We start from the raw sequence: 17896 nt of genomic DNA, 5'->3' as shown, positions 1-17896 counted from the left end.
ATTTGGAAACTCGGGCACGGGGCCTGGGGTCAGTAGAGGGCCCCATGAGATGCCCCTGTTATCTTTTTCATAGGCTTTTTTGAGTTTGGGCAAGGACACAGGGGCCCCATGATCCCCTATTGCCCGGGGGCCCCATGAGTTATCAGTCCGCCCCTGCACACAGGTACGATTTAACCAGCATGTACACCATTATTCTAAGCATGTGAGAGACCCACTACCAAATGAACTCCTGCCCTGGCACGTCATAGCATTCACTCGGTACCTCAAGAAATAACAGAATCCAACTGCAGTATTCTTGCACTGTCAAAACCTCCACTTCACACAGGAGGATATATCTTATAGCCATCACAATCTGCATAATAACACACCAATAATAATGTGAGCATTACAGCATGAAATACACACATCTTTTGACAGCGTCACAGCATAGAATTAATACATTACCAAAGCTACGGAAAGATGGGAAGGAACAGACCCCGTCGGAATCATAATGCACAAGGGGTCACGGAGAAGCCTTGAACATGACCAATCTGATGAGCCCATATAGCCCTGGCAAAAATCCCAGCGTAAGAGTGTCCCCTTTTGCATAGGAAGGCTTCCAATTTGACCACGTTCAGGCCTCTCATTATATACCCTGTTAAATTCTTCTGGCAACTTTCCCAAAATGGGCGGGCACCACACCCACCTCAGGAGGATTTAGCAGAAAGGTTCCGTTAGCAAGACCCAGCCACTTTAATGGCAAACAACGTCTTATCTTATAATATCACACTTTTGCCACAAATCAGCTTCTTATCTACCCTTAACTTAAAGATTTCTAAGGTCTAAAACAAGTAAACATTTTTAAATACACAAACAAGTTCTTATCTTATTTAAGCAGTCTAATGTAACATTTCTAGATGTCACAAACATGTTCAATCTCACAAACACTTCTTATGTGTTTTAAGCAGTCTAATGTCTTGTGACATCAATGTCATTTCTCGTGCTTCTGGCATATGGGCAATGATGCTTTATTGTAAAAATTCCCCAAGAAACAAAGGGTCCAAGGCCAAAACATTTCATAGGCATTACAATAATACAAATATTTATTCAAGAATAAATAGCACCACAACGCATGAGCGTGTGCGTGGTGTGTTGTATTAATTGTCAGGTGTGAATGGGCCCTTAGTGGTGCTTGGTTTGTTAAAGCCTAACTGAAGTCTGTTGTAAAACTAATGAGCTAAATTGAGCCTGCAACAAGACTCAAGGTTTTAACCTTTTCATTTACAAAAGTCATTGATGCCTAGATGGCAACATTGGTTTGCATCAGTTACCTTGGCAATAACTCTATGAGTAATTTTCTCTCCTAAATATTATTTAGATATTGTATTGCACAAATACAGTTTTTATTTGATACACTGTTTAAATCCTGCATGGTTTTGACATAAAAAATGCCTTTTCTTACTTATGTAAAAAAAAAAAACTGTGATTCTGTGTTTTCATTTTTTTTTTACATGTTGGTGTTATATCAATATACATAGAGGGGTGATGATATTGTGAATATCGTGCTGCTACATCCCTGACTAACACAACAGGACAACAAAATGTCTCCCCTGCGACTTTTTAGCAGCAACATTACTACAATACAGAACACTGTTTTTAGTCAAAGAATCTTAAAAAACAAAATTACAAAAATAAAAGTTTTTACTATATTTGCATAAAAGTCTTTCCATAAGAGACAAAAGGTTACAGTCTTGTCTGGATGGCTCCAATGTTACATGCAATTTTCCTATGATGCAGTTCTATACCATGCAGTATTAATGTCAAATGTGTCCGCAATGGACGTTATGCCACTGTTAGCCAAAAAATTCCATACATACTGTGGCATAATAACAAAAGGGTCATCTCTAAAGCAAAATAGCTACAAGATAAACATGAGTCAGTAATCGCTGTCTGCATCCCCCCCAGCGCTCACTGGAGCGCTGGGCTGTGGAGGGGAAGGGAGCGGCTGGCTTAGCGACTCACTTAGAGACTGAGCCAGGTGCCGCTCCAGACTCTGGGGTGGATCCCGACTTTATTGTTGGGATCATTCCCCAGCCTAGACCGGCTAAGTGACGTCACCTGACAGCGGTCTTCAGCCCACTGTCAGCTGAAAAAGGGTCACAGGAGTGAAGAACGAACTGCACTCCTGTAATCCACAGGAGAAGTACAGCCAATAAGAGCTTTGGCTGTACTTTTTTCTTTAACTGGACTTTAATGTCGCACTCCAGCTATTTATATATTAAGTTCTTGGATGATATGCTAAAGATTTAAAATTGTCTTCAGTCTGTAACCCTATTAGAGAGAGTCCAGTTCCAGCAAGTAGTACATGTATGCATAAGCCTATGGGGGAGATTTACTAAAACTGGAGAGTGCAAAATCTGGTGCAGCTCTGCGCACAAACCAGCTTCCAGGTTTTTTTGTCAAAGCTTAATGCGAAGCTCCAGTCAAACCAAAAAAAAAAAGTCAGCAGCTACAAAAACTATCTGCTGACTTTTAAAAAACAGCCACTTACCTGTCCCACAATCCAGCGGAGTACTCACCGCAGCCCGTTTCACCAGCAGTCTTTGCTCTCCGGAGCCACCATTCTAAGTGTGGGCACAAGCTGTCACAACCGAGTGCCCACTGTGTATGTGCGAGTAGCGCTGCGCTTTGTGAATGGTCCTGTAGACTTCTGGGACCGGATACATGTCCCAGAAGACTACAAGGAAGAAGGGAGAGGACAACTTCCGCTTCCAATCGCCTAGGTGGTTACAGCGGAAGTGGGAGCGGGTACCTGTTAAAATTGGGTATTTTCGTTTTTGTCAGTTGGAGTGAGCGATTTGGAGCCACAATTCAGCAAGTTGAACTTCAGAGTACATAATATTGGGACCAAAAGTGCAGTTAGACCAAACATTGTACAATGGGAAGTCACACTGTTGGAGGTGAGCTGATATAAGGCGGAGGATATAGCATAGTGGGCACAGAAAGAAGGATTGTTCACAGAAGAATATATTTGAACTTTTTTTAGATTTATGATTTCTATTGCTAATAATAATTTTTTGATTTTTATTTTCGATGCTTATGGGATTTTATATTTTTATAATTTTTATATTTTTATATTATGAATTGAATCAACATTTTTTTTTTCATTTTTAATGTATTTATTTCACTTTAGTTTGATCACGATTGTGTAGCGCAGCACTGTTATAACATACACAATTATCTGCTGCTACATTAATAACCCCTTAAACAAAAATTAAGTGAATACAGAAATATGTAGTGCTGTGATAATAAAGTATAATGCACCTTCAAATAGATCTATCATAAAAAAACACCAGTGCTAATGTGAAAAAACTCCGTGATCAAATGTGATTTGACAAAGTCGGAAATGACGAAACGCGTCAGTGGGTGGCGTGGTGGTTACTGGAAGTGACCTCAGGATGGGGCTGAGAGGACACTAATGAGAGAGATGTTTGCTCAGACATTGGCGGTTTGAGTGTATTGCCTACACTCGGCAGACTGGAGATCCTTGAGGAAGTATATGCTATATACAGAGTGTCAGGAATGGACTCAGCACTGGTGGTGGGACTTGCCTGCCGTGTGGGCTGCAGTACCAGAGCTGACCAGCGGGTGCTCTCAGCACTGGTGGTGGGACTCACCTGCCGTGTGGGCTGCAGTACTAGAGCTGACCAGCGGGTGCTCTTAGCAGCCAGAAGCTCACAATCAGCAAAACCTGGGGCTGATTGCAGAAAGGTGTATATAAGGCATGACCAGTCCTGTGCTCTGGGCCTTGGTGTATGTTTTCCCATGAGCCTCTGTACCCTGTGTTCCTGCTTCGTTGCTGACCCGGCTTGATCCTGATCTCTGTTGACCGTCTCCTGTTCTGACTACTGGCTCATCCCTGACTATTCTTCTGCCTACTCCTATGCTGTTTGACCTCCTGTTGCTGTACCTTGGCTTGTGACCTGTTTACTCTTTGCCTGCTGCTCTGTACTGATCTGCCTCCACCGTTACCGACCCGGCTTGTCTGACCACGCTAACTACTCTGCCATCCATCCATCCTGCACGGATCCAGCCGTACCTGCACATACCTCTGGCGGATCCCTCTACCACTAGCAGGTGTACTCAGGGGCCGCGACCTGGTCTCAGTCCTGCGCCAAGTCCATCCCCACCATCAGGGGCTCTGGTGAAAAGGCAGACTGGGGCTTAGACTCTGCGCCCTGGGGAATCCTGCCCTGAGGACCGCTAGAGGTACCACCAGGCAGTCGTTACAGAACCCTACGGCTGGCCTGACCATTCCACCTCTCCAGCCCTGACTACGCCTGTGTTCCTGCACCTCCTAAGATTAGTGGAAGGTTAGTTTGTTCACTGTGCGTTTATATATATATATATCTGGGTGGCTAATAATAACCTGTATTGTATGGTACCTGAGACCTGCGTTTCCCTGTGTCAGTCCACATCTTTCTGGTCATTCCTAGATTCCTGACACAGAGTTTTATTTGATGTTTAGGAGTGTTTTTTTATCCTTAATAAATCTGCTTGTTTTTATGGTGCTATATTGGAGCATTGCTTTCTTTTTTTATGCATATTACTAATGGTTGACAAGGAGTATCTGAGCATAAAGTTATCCAGAGGGTCCGAGGGAAACATCCTGGTTTTAGGCGCTATAAACCGTTTTGTTATCAGAAGTCCATGGTATTGCAGTGAGTGTCTGCCAATCAGGAGGTTTTGAGATATAGTACAACTTTGGGAATGATCAAGGATGAGAATGCGGAGTGCAGCGTTTGAATATTTCATAAGAGACTATTAGACATTCAAGGACTGAACACTGGTGTGTTTTTCTTTGAAATATTAGTTTGGATGTGCAAATATACTTTGTTATCACAGCGCTACATTTGAGTATATTTCTGTATTCAACAAAATGACAGTGGCTAGCTTTGTTCTACAGGATTTTCAGACTGGAAGTTATTATTATACAGGATTTATGGACTGGAAGTTATTATTATTATTATACAGGATTTATATAGTGCCAACAGTTTGTGCAGCTCTTTACAAAATGAAGGCAGGCATTACAGTTACAATACAATCTGGTACAAGAGGGAACAGAGGGTCTGGCACGTTAGAGCTTACAATCTAGGAGGAAGGGTTGAGTGATACAAAAGGTAATAGCTGTGGGGGGATGAGCTGATGTAGGAAATAAAAGGCAGTTTACTAGTTAGAAGCAGGATAGTCTTCTTTAACTGCCTCCCGCTCGCCATATAGTCCAATGACAGACACAAGGCGGTTCTCTCGTTCCAGGAGGATGTCATATGACGTCCTCCCATTCTCACCGCGCATGCGAGGCGATCGCTGGTGCGGTGTGTCCCTCGGACACAGCAGATCACCGATCCATGGAAAGAGCCAAAGATGTCGGCTCGGTTATGTGATCAGCTGTGTCCAATCACAGCTGATCGCATGTAAACAGGAAAATGCCGGTTATCAGCATTTCTTTCCTCATGAGCTGTCACGCTAACAGCTCGAGTGGAGAGCCAGTAATCGGCATTCCGTGGAGGGGACATGTACACTGATCATCAGGGCACTGATGATCAGTGTGCCCTGATGATCAGTGTAGTCCCAGCAGTGCCACCTGTCAGTGTCCATCAGTGCCAGCTCTCAGTGCTCATCCATGTCACCTGCCAGTGCCCATCAGTGCCACATCAATGCCACATATCAGTGCCTACCAGTGCACATCAATGCCACATATCAGTGCTCATCTGAGCTGCCTTTCAGTGTCACCCATCAATGCTAATCAATGCCACCAATCAGTGCCAGTCAGTGCCGCCTATCAGTGTGCATCAGTGCCACCTGTCAGTGCCACCTAACAGTGCCAGTCAGTGCCGCCTAACAGTACCAGTCAGGGCCGCCTAACAGTGCCAGTCAGTGCCGCATATCAGTGCCACCTTTCAGTGCCCATCAGTGATGCCTGTCAATGCCCATCAGTGCCACCTACCAGTGCCTCCTCATCAGTGCCCATCAATGCCACCTATCAGTGTAGCCTATCAGTGCAGCCTATCAGTGCCCATCACTGCAGCCTCAATAGCGCACATCAGTGAAGGAAAAAAATCATTTATTTAGAAAATTTTATAACAAAAACTAAGAAAAACTTTTTTTTTCAAAATTTTCAGTGGTTTTTGGTTTGTTTAAGAAAAAATAAAAAACCCAGAGGTGATTAAATACCACCAAAATAAAGCTCTGTCAAAAAAAATGATAAAGATTTCATATGGGTACAGTGTTGCATGACCGTGCAATTGTCATTCAAAGTGTGACAGCGCAGAAAGCTGGAAATTGGCCCAGGAAGAAAGGGGGTATAAGTGCCCTGTAGGCGCCCCATGGGAGGAGGTGACACAGGAACTAGAGAGCAGAAGGTCTTTGGTCGATCGAAGAAAGCGGTTTGGTTGATATTTTGAGATCAGGTTGGTGATGTAGCTGGGGGCAGAATTGTGGATGGCTTTGTAAGTTGTTAGTATTTTGAATTTTATTTGTTAGCTGTGTGTTGTAAAATATCCTGAAATGTTCACATATTCACTTGAATGCATTCTTTCAGTTAAAAACTAATTTGTTTGTAAAAATGATATCATTCTGGTATAGTGGCCCTTGAAAGAGTTAACAGAGGATCCTCTTGTATTCTGGTTATCACAGATGCTGTCCCTGGCAACAGTGCTAAATGCCATCATAAGCCAAGTACAAAAACATGGATTCCTCTGTGCCGTGTCTCGCTTTGTCCCTCTGATACAGGGAAGGAACAAATGAATAGAAGGCTCACAGCACAAGGCCTTTTGCCTTTCAGAGTTGGATGTCACAAACTAGAGAATGGCTTTCTTTAACGGTACATGATTGGAAAATGTCACCGAGCAACAATTAGGTGCAACCTTTTACCAAGGACATGGACTGAATGGATATGGAGCACTTATATTATAAAATGATTTCACTTTCATGCACTGTCACAATGTGGTTCTGATAGACTTGGGAAAATTCTGGGGGGTGTTAAGTTACTTTAAAAGCCAAAAATCATCATTTTCAGTAGCGGTGCACCGAAATGAAAATTCTGGTGCCGAAACCGAAAAGTCAAAATGCACTTGGCCAAAAACCAAAATGGAAATGCGTAGTTTTAAAAAATTAATATATATTTTTTAAAAAAAAAATACACTTTGATTAAAAAAACAAAAAAAGCCCACAATATATACGCCAATTTTTTGTAAAATATGAAAGAGGATGCTACGGCAAGTAAATAAATACCCAACATGTCACGCTTTAAAATTTACACCATTCCACACTGTTTCAAACTGTCTCAAACTGCAGTACTTAAAAATCTCCATGGGTGATGCTTTAAAAATGTCTACAGGTTAGCTAGAATTATTGCTCTTGCTCAGACGTTCGTGGGGATACCTCACATGTATGGTTTGAACACAGTTTACATATGTGGGTGTGGCAGGTGTATGCAGTCACCACCACGGGGGGGACGGCACTTTAAACGTTATTTAATGTTTTTAGGGTTTATTTGCACTGTCCCTTTAAAAGGTCCTCTTTATGGAGAGATATGGGGTCAATAAGACCCCACATCTCTCCTCTACAATGAAAAGCATTAGATAAAAAAAAAAAAAAGCATTGATATAGTGCTTTAAAAAAAAAAGGTACATCGCTCCAGTCCTCCAAGGGCATAGAGATGAGTCATCTTTCCTTCACTAATCTCTATGCCCAGCACCAGGATCGTTCGACAGTTTCTCAAGTAAGGCTTAGAACTACCAAGCTGTGGCCGGTGGCGGCAGTGGCGAGGAGGCGGGGTTTTTTCGGCTCCTGTATTGGTGCTTTTTTTCATATTGGCCAAAATGTTTCGGCCACCAAAATTTCGGTGCACCCCTAATTTTCACTAATGCTAATATGCGGACCATTCATTACAACTGCCGGATCAGAATCTCTCTGTACACATTTTACATATGTAGCCAACATAGACTGTGACCTTAAGCAACAGGGGTGCCATAGGGGGGGACACAGCTACCAGAACATCATGTTACTGACAGCAAGTAATATGTGTTGGTGATTAATTTAGGTTTCCAGACTATCGTCTTGCTTGACTAAGCAATGTAGCCAGGTCTTTACTGTTGCTGTCCCTACACAGATTGGCGGGTTAGCATAGTAAGTAGATACAGTTCACTGGCTCTGGGTCTGTAGATAGTATGACAGGACCCTTCCCTTCTGTTCCCAAAAGACACTCAAACAGAGTTTAAAGGAAAGCAACAAAAATTCATAACAAGGCATTTAAAAGTTTCTAAATGCTGATAACAGATAAGAGGGCTGTCAGACTAGTGACCCAGGTTGCCACCACTTCAACCATTTTTTTTCCATTGTTGTCCAGTATTATCTCCTACCATTGCCAGAACTCAAGCCCTGAAGGAGGAGTTTTGAGCCACCGAAACGTGTTGGTTTGATCTTCTGATCTCTTATCAAGATTATTAAACCGAGATCAATGGCACAACCATCAACCTGGCCCCCCATGGCAGTGTGCAAGGTGTAATCCTGGACTCTGAACTCTCTCTTTGGTCCCACATCCAATCGATGTCCAAAGCTTGCTGCCTCAACCCCTGCGACATCTTCAAAATATGCCCCTTCTTAACCAATGACAAAAAAGCTTCTAATTCACTAATGGTCATCTCTCGCCTCGACTACTGCAAATCCTTCCTCATTGAATTACCTTTACATATTTTATCCCTCCTTCAGTTCATCATGAGTGCTGCTGCCAGACTCATCCACCTTACCACCCAGGCAGTATCTGCTATCCCTTTTTTGCCCATTCCTTCATTGTCTGCCACTCACCCAACAAATTAAATTCAAAATACGAACAATAACTTACATAGGTATCCACAACGCAGCCCCCGCTACATCACTAACCTAGTCTCAAAATACCAACCTGATTGTTCTCTTCATTCCTCCCAAGACCTCCTGCTCTCTAGTTCCTGTGTCACCTCCATGGACCAAGGACTTTTCCAGAGCCTCTCCCATCTTATGGAACTCCCTACCCCAATCTGTCTGGCTATCTCCTACGCTGTCTACTTTTAGACAATTGCTGAAAACCCTTCTCTTCAGAGAAGCCTACACCACCTCCACCTAACAACTGTTTGTCCACTTTCTCCATCTGCTCACCCCACAGTTATTACCTTTTGAAATACTTGACCCTCCCGTTTAGATTTTAAGCTCTACCAAGCAGGGTCCTCTGATTTCTCCTGTATTGAATTGTATTGTAGCTATCCTGTATGATAACAATAATTCTTGGGCCTCAGCTTGAGGGATGAGACTGCAGGAGCCAAAATCTTGCATGGAGCTCCAGACCAAGGGTGATTGATGGTTTTTATGTATTTCTTCCATTTGCGAAAATACGCGCCGACAGTTGTCTCCTTTGCACCAAACGCCTTGCTGATGGTCTTTTAGCCAATTCCAGCCTTGTGCAGGTCTACAGTCTTGTCCCTGACATCCTTTGACAGCTCTTTGGTCTTGCCCATGGTGGTGAGGTTTTAATGGAAGAAAGATTCTGTGGACAGGTGTCTTTTATACACATACGAGTTGTCGTTAGGAGCACCTTCTTAAATTAACAGGACTAATCTGTGTACCACATGAGCAAATAGCCAGTCTGTGAGAGTCAGAATCATTGTTGGTTGGTAGGGGATCAAATACTTATTTTACTCACTGAACTGCAGCTCAATTTATAACCTTGGTATCATGTGTTTTTTCTGGAATTTATGTTGATATTCTCTATTATTTAAAATACACCTATGATAAAAATTATAGACTCTTCATTTCTTTGTAAGTGTGCAAACTTATAAAATCTGCAGGGGATCAAAGTTATTTTTGACACTGTATATGACCTTTATTTTTAAACCTTAAACCTTGGTATCAGTGTTTGATTATTTTATGTGAAATGGAATAAAAAATTATTTTTTATCTATAAACGTTGTTTGACTCCTAACAGTATGTTTACAGTCCAACTTACACGTATTTGTATTTGCTTTTTTTTTTATATTCAAGGGATGATACCCTAGGGAGTTCTATTTTTTATATACTCCACTCTTAATTTATGGGTGACTGTTTATTTGTTGGATAGACTCCTAAAAAAAAACAAAAAATAACTTTGGTTTTATGTTTTGGCATTGGAGTGAACTAGGTTGTGGTGTTTCATGATTTGGACCTATTCTAGCTCCATCTTACCAAACAAATCTGCATCAGTCTTGTTTTACATACAACAGGTTATCTAAATGAGTCACAATGGCGATGCCTTGGAATAGAACATCTGGGCCAGAGAGATAGATGAACAGACTGAGATTCACTCACCTGCCACCGGCTCCTTAGCAGGAAATAGCTTACTGTCAACAGCAGCACTTATATCATAGAAGACGTCTTCCTCGTCCCTGTCAGCGTCAAACTGGAGAGGAAGAGAAAGTGATCTTATTACTCACACATGTATTCACTCATCATATCCTCTGCGGAGTGCTCAGAAGATTGTTCTGTCTAACAAGACAGTTCTACAGCTCTTCCCAGCACCTACACAAAATATAAACCTATCACAGACAATAGCCATAGGCTATGGAGCGCATTCAACACATACAATAACAGTTGCAGAGAAACAGAACTGAGACATCAGGATTTATCAAAATGCTAGCGATCAATAGTTAAATAGCCAGTCCAATTAAATATTCCATACTATTTGCTTGGACCTACCAACTGGGTCATTGATCGTAGTTTTATCTACTGCGGTTAGGCAATAAGGTTTGGTCACCAACCTGCATCCCATCTTGTGATTGGACAATTAAGGAGAGTGAAAACACTGACGAGGTTATCATTCTGTTCTTGCTGCATGCTTTATCAGGGGTGTCAAACTGCGGCCCTCCAGCTGTTGCAGATCTACAAAGCCCATGAAGCATTGCAGGGCTGACAGTGGAAGCCATGACTCTCAAAGGAAGAGGCATGAGGGGACTTGTAGTTTTTCAACAGCTGGAGGGCCGCAGTTTAACACCTGTGCGTAACTGCTGACTGAAACCATTTTGCAAAGCAAGAGAGCATTGATTGAGTGTAGCCTTTCCCTATCCCAATATTGTACAGAAGGACAGTCATGACAGACTAAAAGGTATTTATGCAGCTTTATTTAAAATACTTCATAATTGGATTTCTTTCCATTTTGGATGACATAAAGGAAGGTTTAACCCCTGTCAAAGGGTCCAGGTTGGGAGATTTCCCTTCACTGTCTATTTCTTAGCCAAAACAGAATTATGAACAGAAGCCAAAACAGAAGTGCAATTCTCTCCAAAGTGAAGAAATTACTGGATGTACCCAAGGTCATCAGAACTACTGTCTCCATTGGAAGATTTTCCCACTATTATTGTATCAGGGTGAACCCAAAATTTAAGATTTTGGTAACCATTGTAAACATGACAAACAGAGAGGGTACATTACTTGACAGATGTCCTAATCCTATTATACTCTATCCAAAACCACAAAAAAATGTTTAGCTTGTAGTTATACTTTAAATGGCATGTTTTTACAGCTACCAGGAATGCAGTCTTCAAGCTAACCTTCTATGAAGATGGAAGGTCCCCTCTTCTCTTCCCTAAAAACAAAAAGCTTAAAAAATCAATAGGGTTGAATTACTAAAACTGGAGAATGCAGAATCGGGTGCTGGTCAGCTTGTTCAATTAAGCTTTGAGAATAAAACCTGGAAGCTGATTGGTTTCTATGCAGAGCTGCACCAGTTTCTGCACTCTCCAGTTTTAGTAAATCAACCCTATTGTGTCTCTGCAGGGAGGTGGCCATTTTACTAGAGGCAGGGCTTTGCTTCCCAGAGTCAGAACCCTCAGCAAAGACATCAGTGAGCATCACAGCAGTGATACCACCAAATCTCACTCCAAATCTTAGAGACTGCAGTGCCTTAGCTCTTACATTGAATCTATGAGACTGTAGGTAGAGGAGTGGCTAGGTACATTCACATACTAGGAAGTCTGAAAGACTTTCCAGAAGACATAGAAAAAAGGTTAGGCATACTAAAACAAAAGCATAACATACACACTGGAGGACCTCACTTGGTAGAAGAATGAAGTCAATAGCTGGGCTTGACTGGTCTTCTGTAAAGTGAAGGAAGCCTTTTCGATTTCTTTTTAGAAACAAGTGTAAAAAATTGACAACCTGAAAACTTGATTACAACTAATGTTGTAAATGTGTGTTAAGGTTTTAAAAAAAAAAATCTTGTCTCTATCTATAGCTTGTAACTGTATTTATTTACATGGAGGAAGCCTAACTTGCTCTTTACATACACACAGGCTTGGCTTCCTACTTTGTAGTGATGCACAATTTTGCTTTACTGTTTTTTTCCACAATGCAATTCTATGAACATTTGTTAAGAAAAGAGGCTGTGTGAATGTTAAAAGATTGTTTTCTCACTCTAGTAGTTAATCTACAACTCTTGAGATTTAAAGTGATTGTAAATGCTCCATTTTGTTTAATTAAAATAACAAGCATTGTATGCTTACCTGCTGTGTGCAGTGGTTTTGCACAGAGCAGCCCCGTTCCTCCTCTTCTCGATTACCCCACCCGTGCTCTTGGCTGAAAGCTGACATGTTTGCCATTTAAAAAAAACATCTTTAATCGCTATAGTCGCTTGTGCATTGGTTTGTGCTGTGCTAAAAATCGCCATCCATAAGCAATTTATAGCTAAGCCATAGAGGCGAATGAGGAGCGATTATCGCCGTCATGCTGCTGAATTTCGTTTGCGGAGCAGCAAATCGCTTTAAAAATTGTGAGGTAGCAATTCCATAGAAAATCATTATGGATTTTATTAATCTCTAAAACAACAAAGGGGGTAGTCAATGCATTCACACTTGTGTAACGTCATGTTGTGTCTAGGCAGCCCATTCATTTCAGATGGCTGCCCCCTACATATGACATACACATCAAAGGAAGCTCATGATCCTTTTCGAGTTTCAAGATTTGCACAAAATTTAAACATGCATCTTTAAAAGCACAAAAAAGAAAAAATACAACAACTTTGGGGTGCTATTAACAATGAATGTCACCACAAATGCCATATGTTCACACTTGTATGGTGCATGAACGCCCATGATTTGCAAGCATTTGTGTAGTGCTACAAGCGTGAATGGGGTTTATTTAGATCAGCCACGGCGGAAAATTTTGATGGCTTTGCAATGATCCACAGCACTTAGTGCTTTGTTCATGAATTTGATCACATCTTGATTGATTTTGAAATTGCATGGTGTAAACCAACTGCTATCCATGGGGTGGATGAGGCCCTCCACTTGCTTTTTTAAGCCCTTAAGGCTCTGTTTCTCCCACTGATAAGAGGCACTATTCCTCCTATTGACACTAACAATGAGGCACTATCCTTCCACTGACACACAGTAGGGCACTATTACTTCTACTAACACCAACTAAATCGGGCATTATTGCTCCCACTGACACCAATGATGGCGAGCTATCCCTCCCACCAACACCAACAATGGGCACTATTCCTTCCACTGATACCAACAATGGGGCAGTATTCCTCCTTTTAACACCAATGATGGGGCACTAATTCCTGGTGCACTATTCCTTCCACTAACTAATGATGGAGCATTATTCCTCCCACCAATAATGGGGCACTATTCCTCTCACTAATACCAATGTCGGGGCACCATTACTCTCACCAATCATGGGGCACCATTCCTCCCACCAATGATGGGGCATTATTCCTCTCACCAATGATGGGGCACTATTCCTCTCACTAATACTTATGATGGGGCGCTATTCCTCCCACAAATGATGAGGCACCATTCCTCCCACCAATGATGGGGCACTGTTCATCGTACACCAATAATGGGGCCCCATTCCTCCCACCAAAGATGGGGCACTATTCCTCTCACTAACACCAATGATGGGGCACCATTCCTCTCACCAATCATGGGGCACTATTCTTCCCACCAATGATGGGGCACTATCCCTCCCACCAATGATGGGGCACTATTCCTCTCACCAAAACTATGATGGGGCACCATTCCTCCCACCAATGATGGGGCACTATTCCTCTCACTAATACCAATGATGGGGCACCATTCCTCTCACCAATGATGTGGCACCATTCCTCTCACCAATGATGGGGCAATATTCCTCTCACCAATGATGGGCCACTATTCCTCCCACCAATGATGGGGCACTATTCCTCTCACTAATACCAATGATGGAGCACCATTCCTCCCACCAATGATGTGGCACCATTCCTCTCACCAATGATGGGCAATATTCCGCTCGCCAATGATGGGGCACTATTCTTCTAGCTAACCTCAATGATGGGGCACCATTCCTCCCACCAATAGTGGATCACTATCCCTCTAACACCAATGATGGAGTACTATTCCTCTCACCACTACCAATCTTCCTACTGTCCACAGGTGCTATTTCTTTATTTTTACTCCAACTAACCACAAAGCCGAAAGCATTGTTTACTGATGCTGGGGCATTTTCTCTCCCACTGGCCACAATCCAGCTCCCTCAAGTCTGAAGAACAGTAAACTGGCCCCCATTTTTTTTTTTTAGAAGGATAGAGACCCCTGCTGTAAACAGAAATGCGATCAATGACTTACAATCGTATCTTCCAACTATTGATTGAAATCCACTTCCTCATGTGTGTCATATTGACTGATTAGGTAGTTGACTAAAGAATGATTATTCCTATTGGGGAGACCAATCGGAAAAGAAGTCAATCATTTATCGAAGAGTGTGCTTTCAGAGCGCTTTCTTTTAAATGTCCTTTCTACAACTTTGCAGAATGTTTCTATCAAACAGATCAGCAGAAAAATATTGTCATAAACGCTTATTACAAGCTAAAGAAAGCAGGGAAAAAAAAAAAGAATCAGAAAATCCCAGGCCGCCCAGCTGCAGACACTGACAAAGAGGCCATGTGTTGCAATGGATTCATACATAAATGCTGCAATCATGGGCTGTTTCTTCTGAACGTGCTGCAGAAAGTTCTCGTGTACAAGGACAACAGGCTCTATTCTGTCCCTACAAAATGCTGCCTCAGCACCTTCACACGCTGCGTAAAATGCTCTATTATGACAAACTCCACCAGCGAGTGTATAATAGGAAGTGAATAGGTTTCTAAATGGCTTTGATATGCCGAGTGTATATTAATGCTCACTAGAAGTAATGTCTACAGTGTACTGCGCCAGTCGCCCCGCTGATCCTATCCACCCCTCTTATCGGACGGATACTTGGCTGACAGGTTAAAAGCATTCTATTACTTCTGCTGCCATTACTCTATCAAGTTCAATGGCAGAGAAGTCCAGAAATTTGTGAAAGTGTGTGTGGCTACAAGCTGTGAATGTGATACCAAAGTCAAGAAATGGAGTGGTATTCATAAATTTACAAATCAGTGCGTTGGCCATTGGTGGTAATTTACAGCAAGTACTTTTTTTTTTCACTTAGTCAAGTCAACCGGTCTTCAGTTTAAAAACATTTACAAAATGGGAATTTATTTTGGCCATGACTGGAATGTTGATGTGAATGTGGCTTTACTTGGCTAAGTGAAAATTGTTCCCTTTTAGTAAATCCACCTGGTTGTTATATAAAATAGAAGCAATTTGAGGCTTGGTTCACAACGGCAGCTGGGAAAAGAAGGTGGGAGAAACAGGTGGTTGAGCTGTCGTTTTGCCTCTCCAACCTCTCACCTGATCAGGTCTGACTGTCAGTTTTTCAGGTTGACCTTATTGAACCCTCCATTCGCCCCTATGGGTCTGCGGGTGTAAATGAACTTGTGTTCATTTACACCCACCTATCCCCAATACGATCTAGTCCAGTGGTTCTTAACCTTGTTGGAGGTACTGAACCCCACCAGTTTCATATGCGCATTCACCGAACCCTTCTTAATTGGAAAAATAAAATATGATTTTTCAAATTCCAAACATAGGTATATATTTAGGTATATATTTATACATAGGTGCACAAAATGAACAAAACCATTAAGAACAAAGAACAAAACCATTAAAACATGATTTTCACACAAAAACATAATAATGAATATTTACTGCACGAATCATGAGTCGGGTGTGGGTCTTCACCTCCGCCGAACCCGCTAGACTGACTCACCGAACCCCTGGGGTTCGATGGAACCCAGGTTAAGAACCACTGATCTAGTCCATTAAAAAAAAAAAGGGAAGGGGATCCACCCTCCTCCATCTAGGCAGATCATATCAGAGGGCAGTCATGTATAGACAGTAGAGTCTGTTTACACATGGCTACCCATAGGGTGGAACAGGCTCTGTCTGCTCTGTCTGTGTCTGCTCTGCATAATCTGAACCCCCGCTGATCAAAACGGTGTCCGTCCTCTTGTGAAAGGGGCCCAAAAATACCATGGAGACACTCCTATTATACCCCTTGTCACATTTGGAGGGCAGTATCACCAAAAGTGACCCATTCAAGTGAGTTAGGCCACGCTACAACTGCAAGCCAAGTGCTTGGCTCCTCATTGCAGTATTGTATTTATATAGAAAATATCCATTTGACTGAAACCCCCCCCCCCAAAAAAAAAAAAAAAACAATAAAAAAAAAACAACCATTCATGAGGGGCAATATCACCTCCTGAATACCTGGCAGCCGCTGCTCCAGGATCCACCACGGGTCACTTTTCACTGGATCTTCAAGGGCTGAGACCCAAGGAAGGGAAGGGGAAGAAATGGTAATAATAGGAGGGCTAACCACATCCCCACCGCCCTATAGCAGAAATACTACTGCAAGTCGGCAGGGGTGCGCAAAATCACGTATACATACGTAATATTGCATTTCCGGGAAAGGGGCATGAGCGAGCCGCGCGTACGCCCTACCCGCGCTGCCATTCGTGGCCACAGCTGTCAGTCATCGGGTCTCGGCTGGTAATTACTAGCCAGCGCCCGGTGATTTCTGATGATCACCCATGGGGAGGAGGACTGTTTTGTTTATTAACAGTCCTCCTCCCTGTCAGCTTAGGCACACTGCACAGCACAGCCACCCAGCCCAGTGTGATTACAGTGAAACACACAGACACCATAGTAAAACACTTCCAGCACACAGTTAACCCTTTGATTGCCCCACATGTTAACCCCTTCCTGCCCAGTGCCATTAGTACAGTGTCAGTGCTTTTTTTTTAGCACTGATCACTGTGTTGGTGTCACTGGGGATGTCAGTGACACCAAGTCAGTTCCCCCCCTCCAGTGTCAGAATGTCCACTGAAGTCCTGCTATAAGTCGCTGATCGCCACCATTACTAATAAAAATAATAAAAAAAAAATCCCAGTATATATACCGCCATTTGTAAACGCTATAACTTTCACATAAACCAATTAATTTACATGTATTGCGATTTTTTTTTTTAGCAAAGACATGTAGCAGAATACATTTTGGCCTAAATTTGACAAAATTAGATTTTTTTACTGGACATGTTTAATAGCAAAAAGTAAAAAATATTGTTTTTATCTCAAAATTGTCGGTCTTTTTTTTTTTTATAGCACAAAAAATAAAAACGCACAGGCGATCAAATACCACCGAAAGAAAGCTCAATTCGTGGGGAAAAAATAACAAAAAAAACTAATTTGGGTGTAGCATTGCATGACCGCGCAATTGTCAGTTAAAGTAACGCAGTGCCATAACACAAAAAATGGCCTGGTCAGGAAGGGGGGTAAATCCTCAGGAGGGCAAGTGGCTAGGGAAGGACAGAGGAAAAAGTAGGTGGGAAAAGAGAAAGAAGAGAGTTTGAGAGGGGAGAAAGAGAAAGAGGGGAGAAAAACAAAAAGAAGAGAATGAGAGACGGCAAAGAGAGACGATAGTAGATAGTGAGGGAACAAGAGAAGAGGAACAGA

The 17896-nt window shown here is 42.3% G+C and overlaps 1 protein-coding gene across 1 annotated transcript in view; it reads right to left on the bottom strand.

Moving 5' to 3' along the window:
* The window catches only part of AK5 (adenylate kinase 5), a 316529-nt gene that overhangs the window by 124754 nt on the left and 173879 nt on the right, over positions 1-17896 (bottom strand). Inside the window, exon 7 of the mRNA XM_089692186.1 lies at positions 10357-10447. Coding sequence (XP_089548312.1) covers positions 10357-10447 — 91 coding nt within the window. The remainder of the gene's footprint in view (positions 1-10356; positions 10448-17896) is intronic.

This window comes from Staurois parvus, unplaced genomic scaffold, assembly GCF_062004578.1.
Source record: "Staurois parvus isolate SC_StPar_1 unplaced genomic scaffold, SC_StPar_1.0 ptg000578l, whole genome shotgun sequence".
Lineage (NCBI taxonomy): Eukaryota > Metazoa > Chordata > Amphibia > Anura > Ranidae > Staurois > Staurois parvus.
This window is presented reverse-complemented; position numbering and strand designations above follow the sequence as displayed.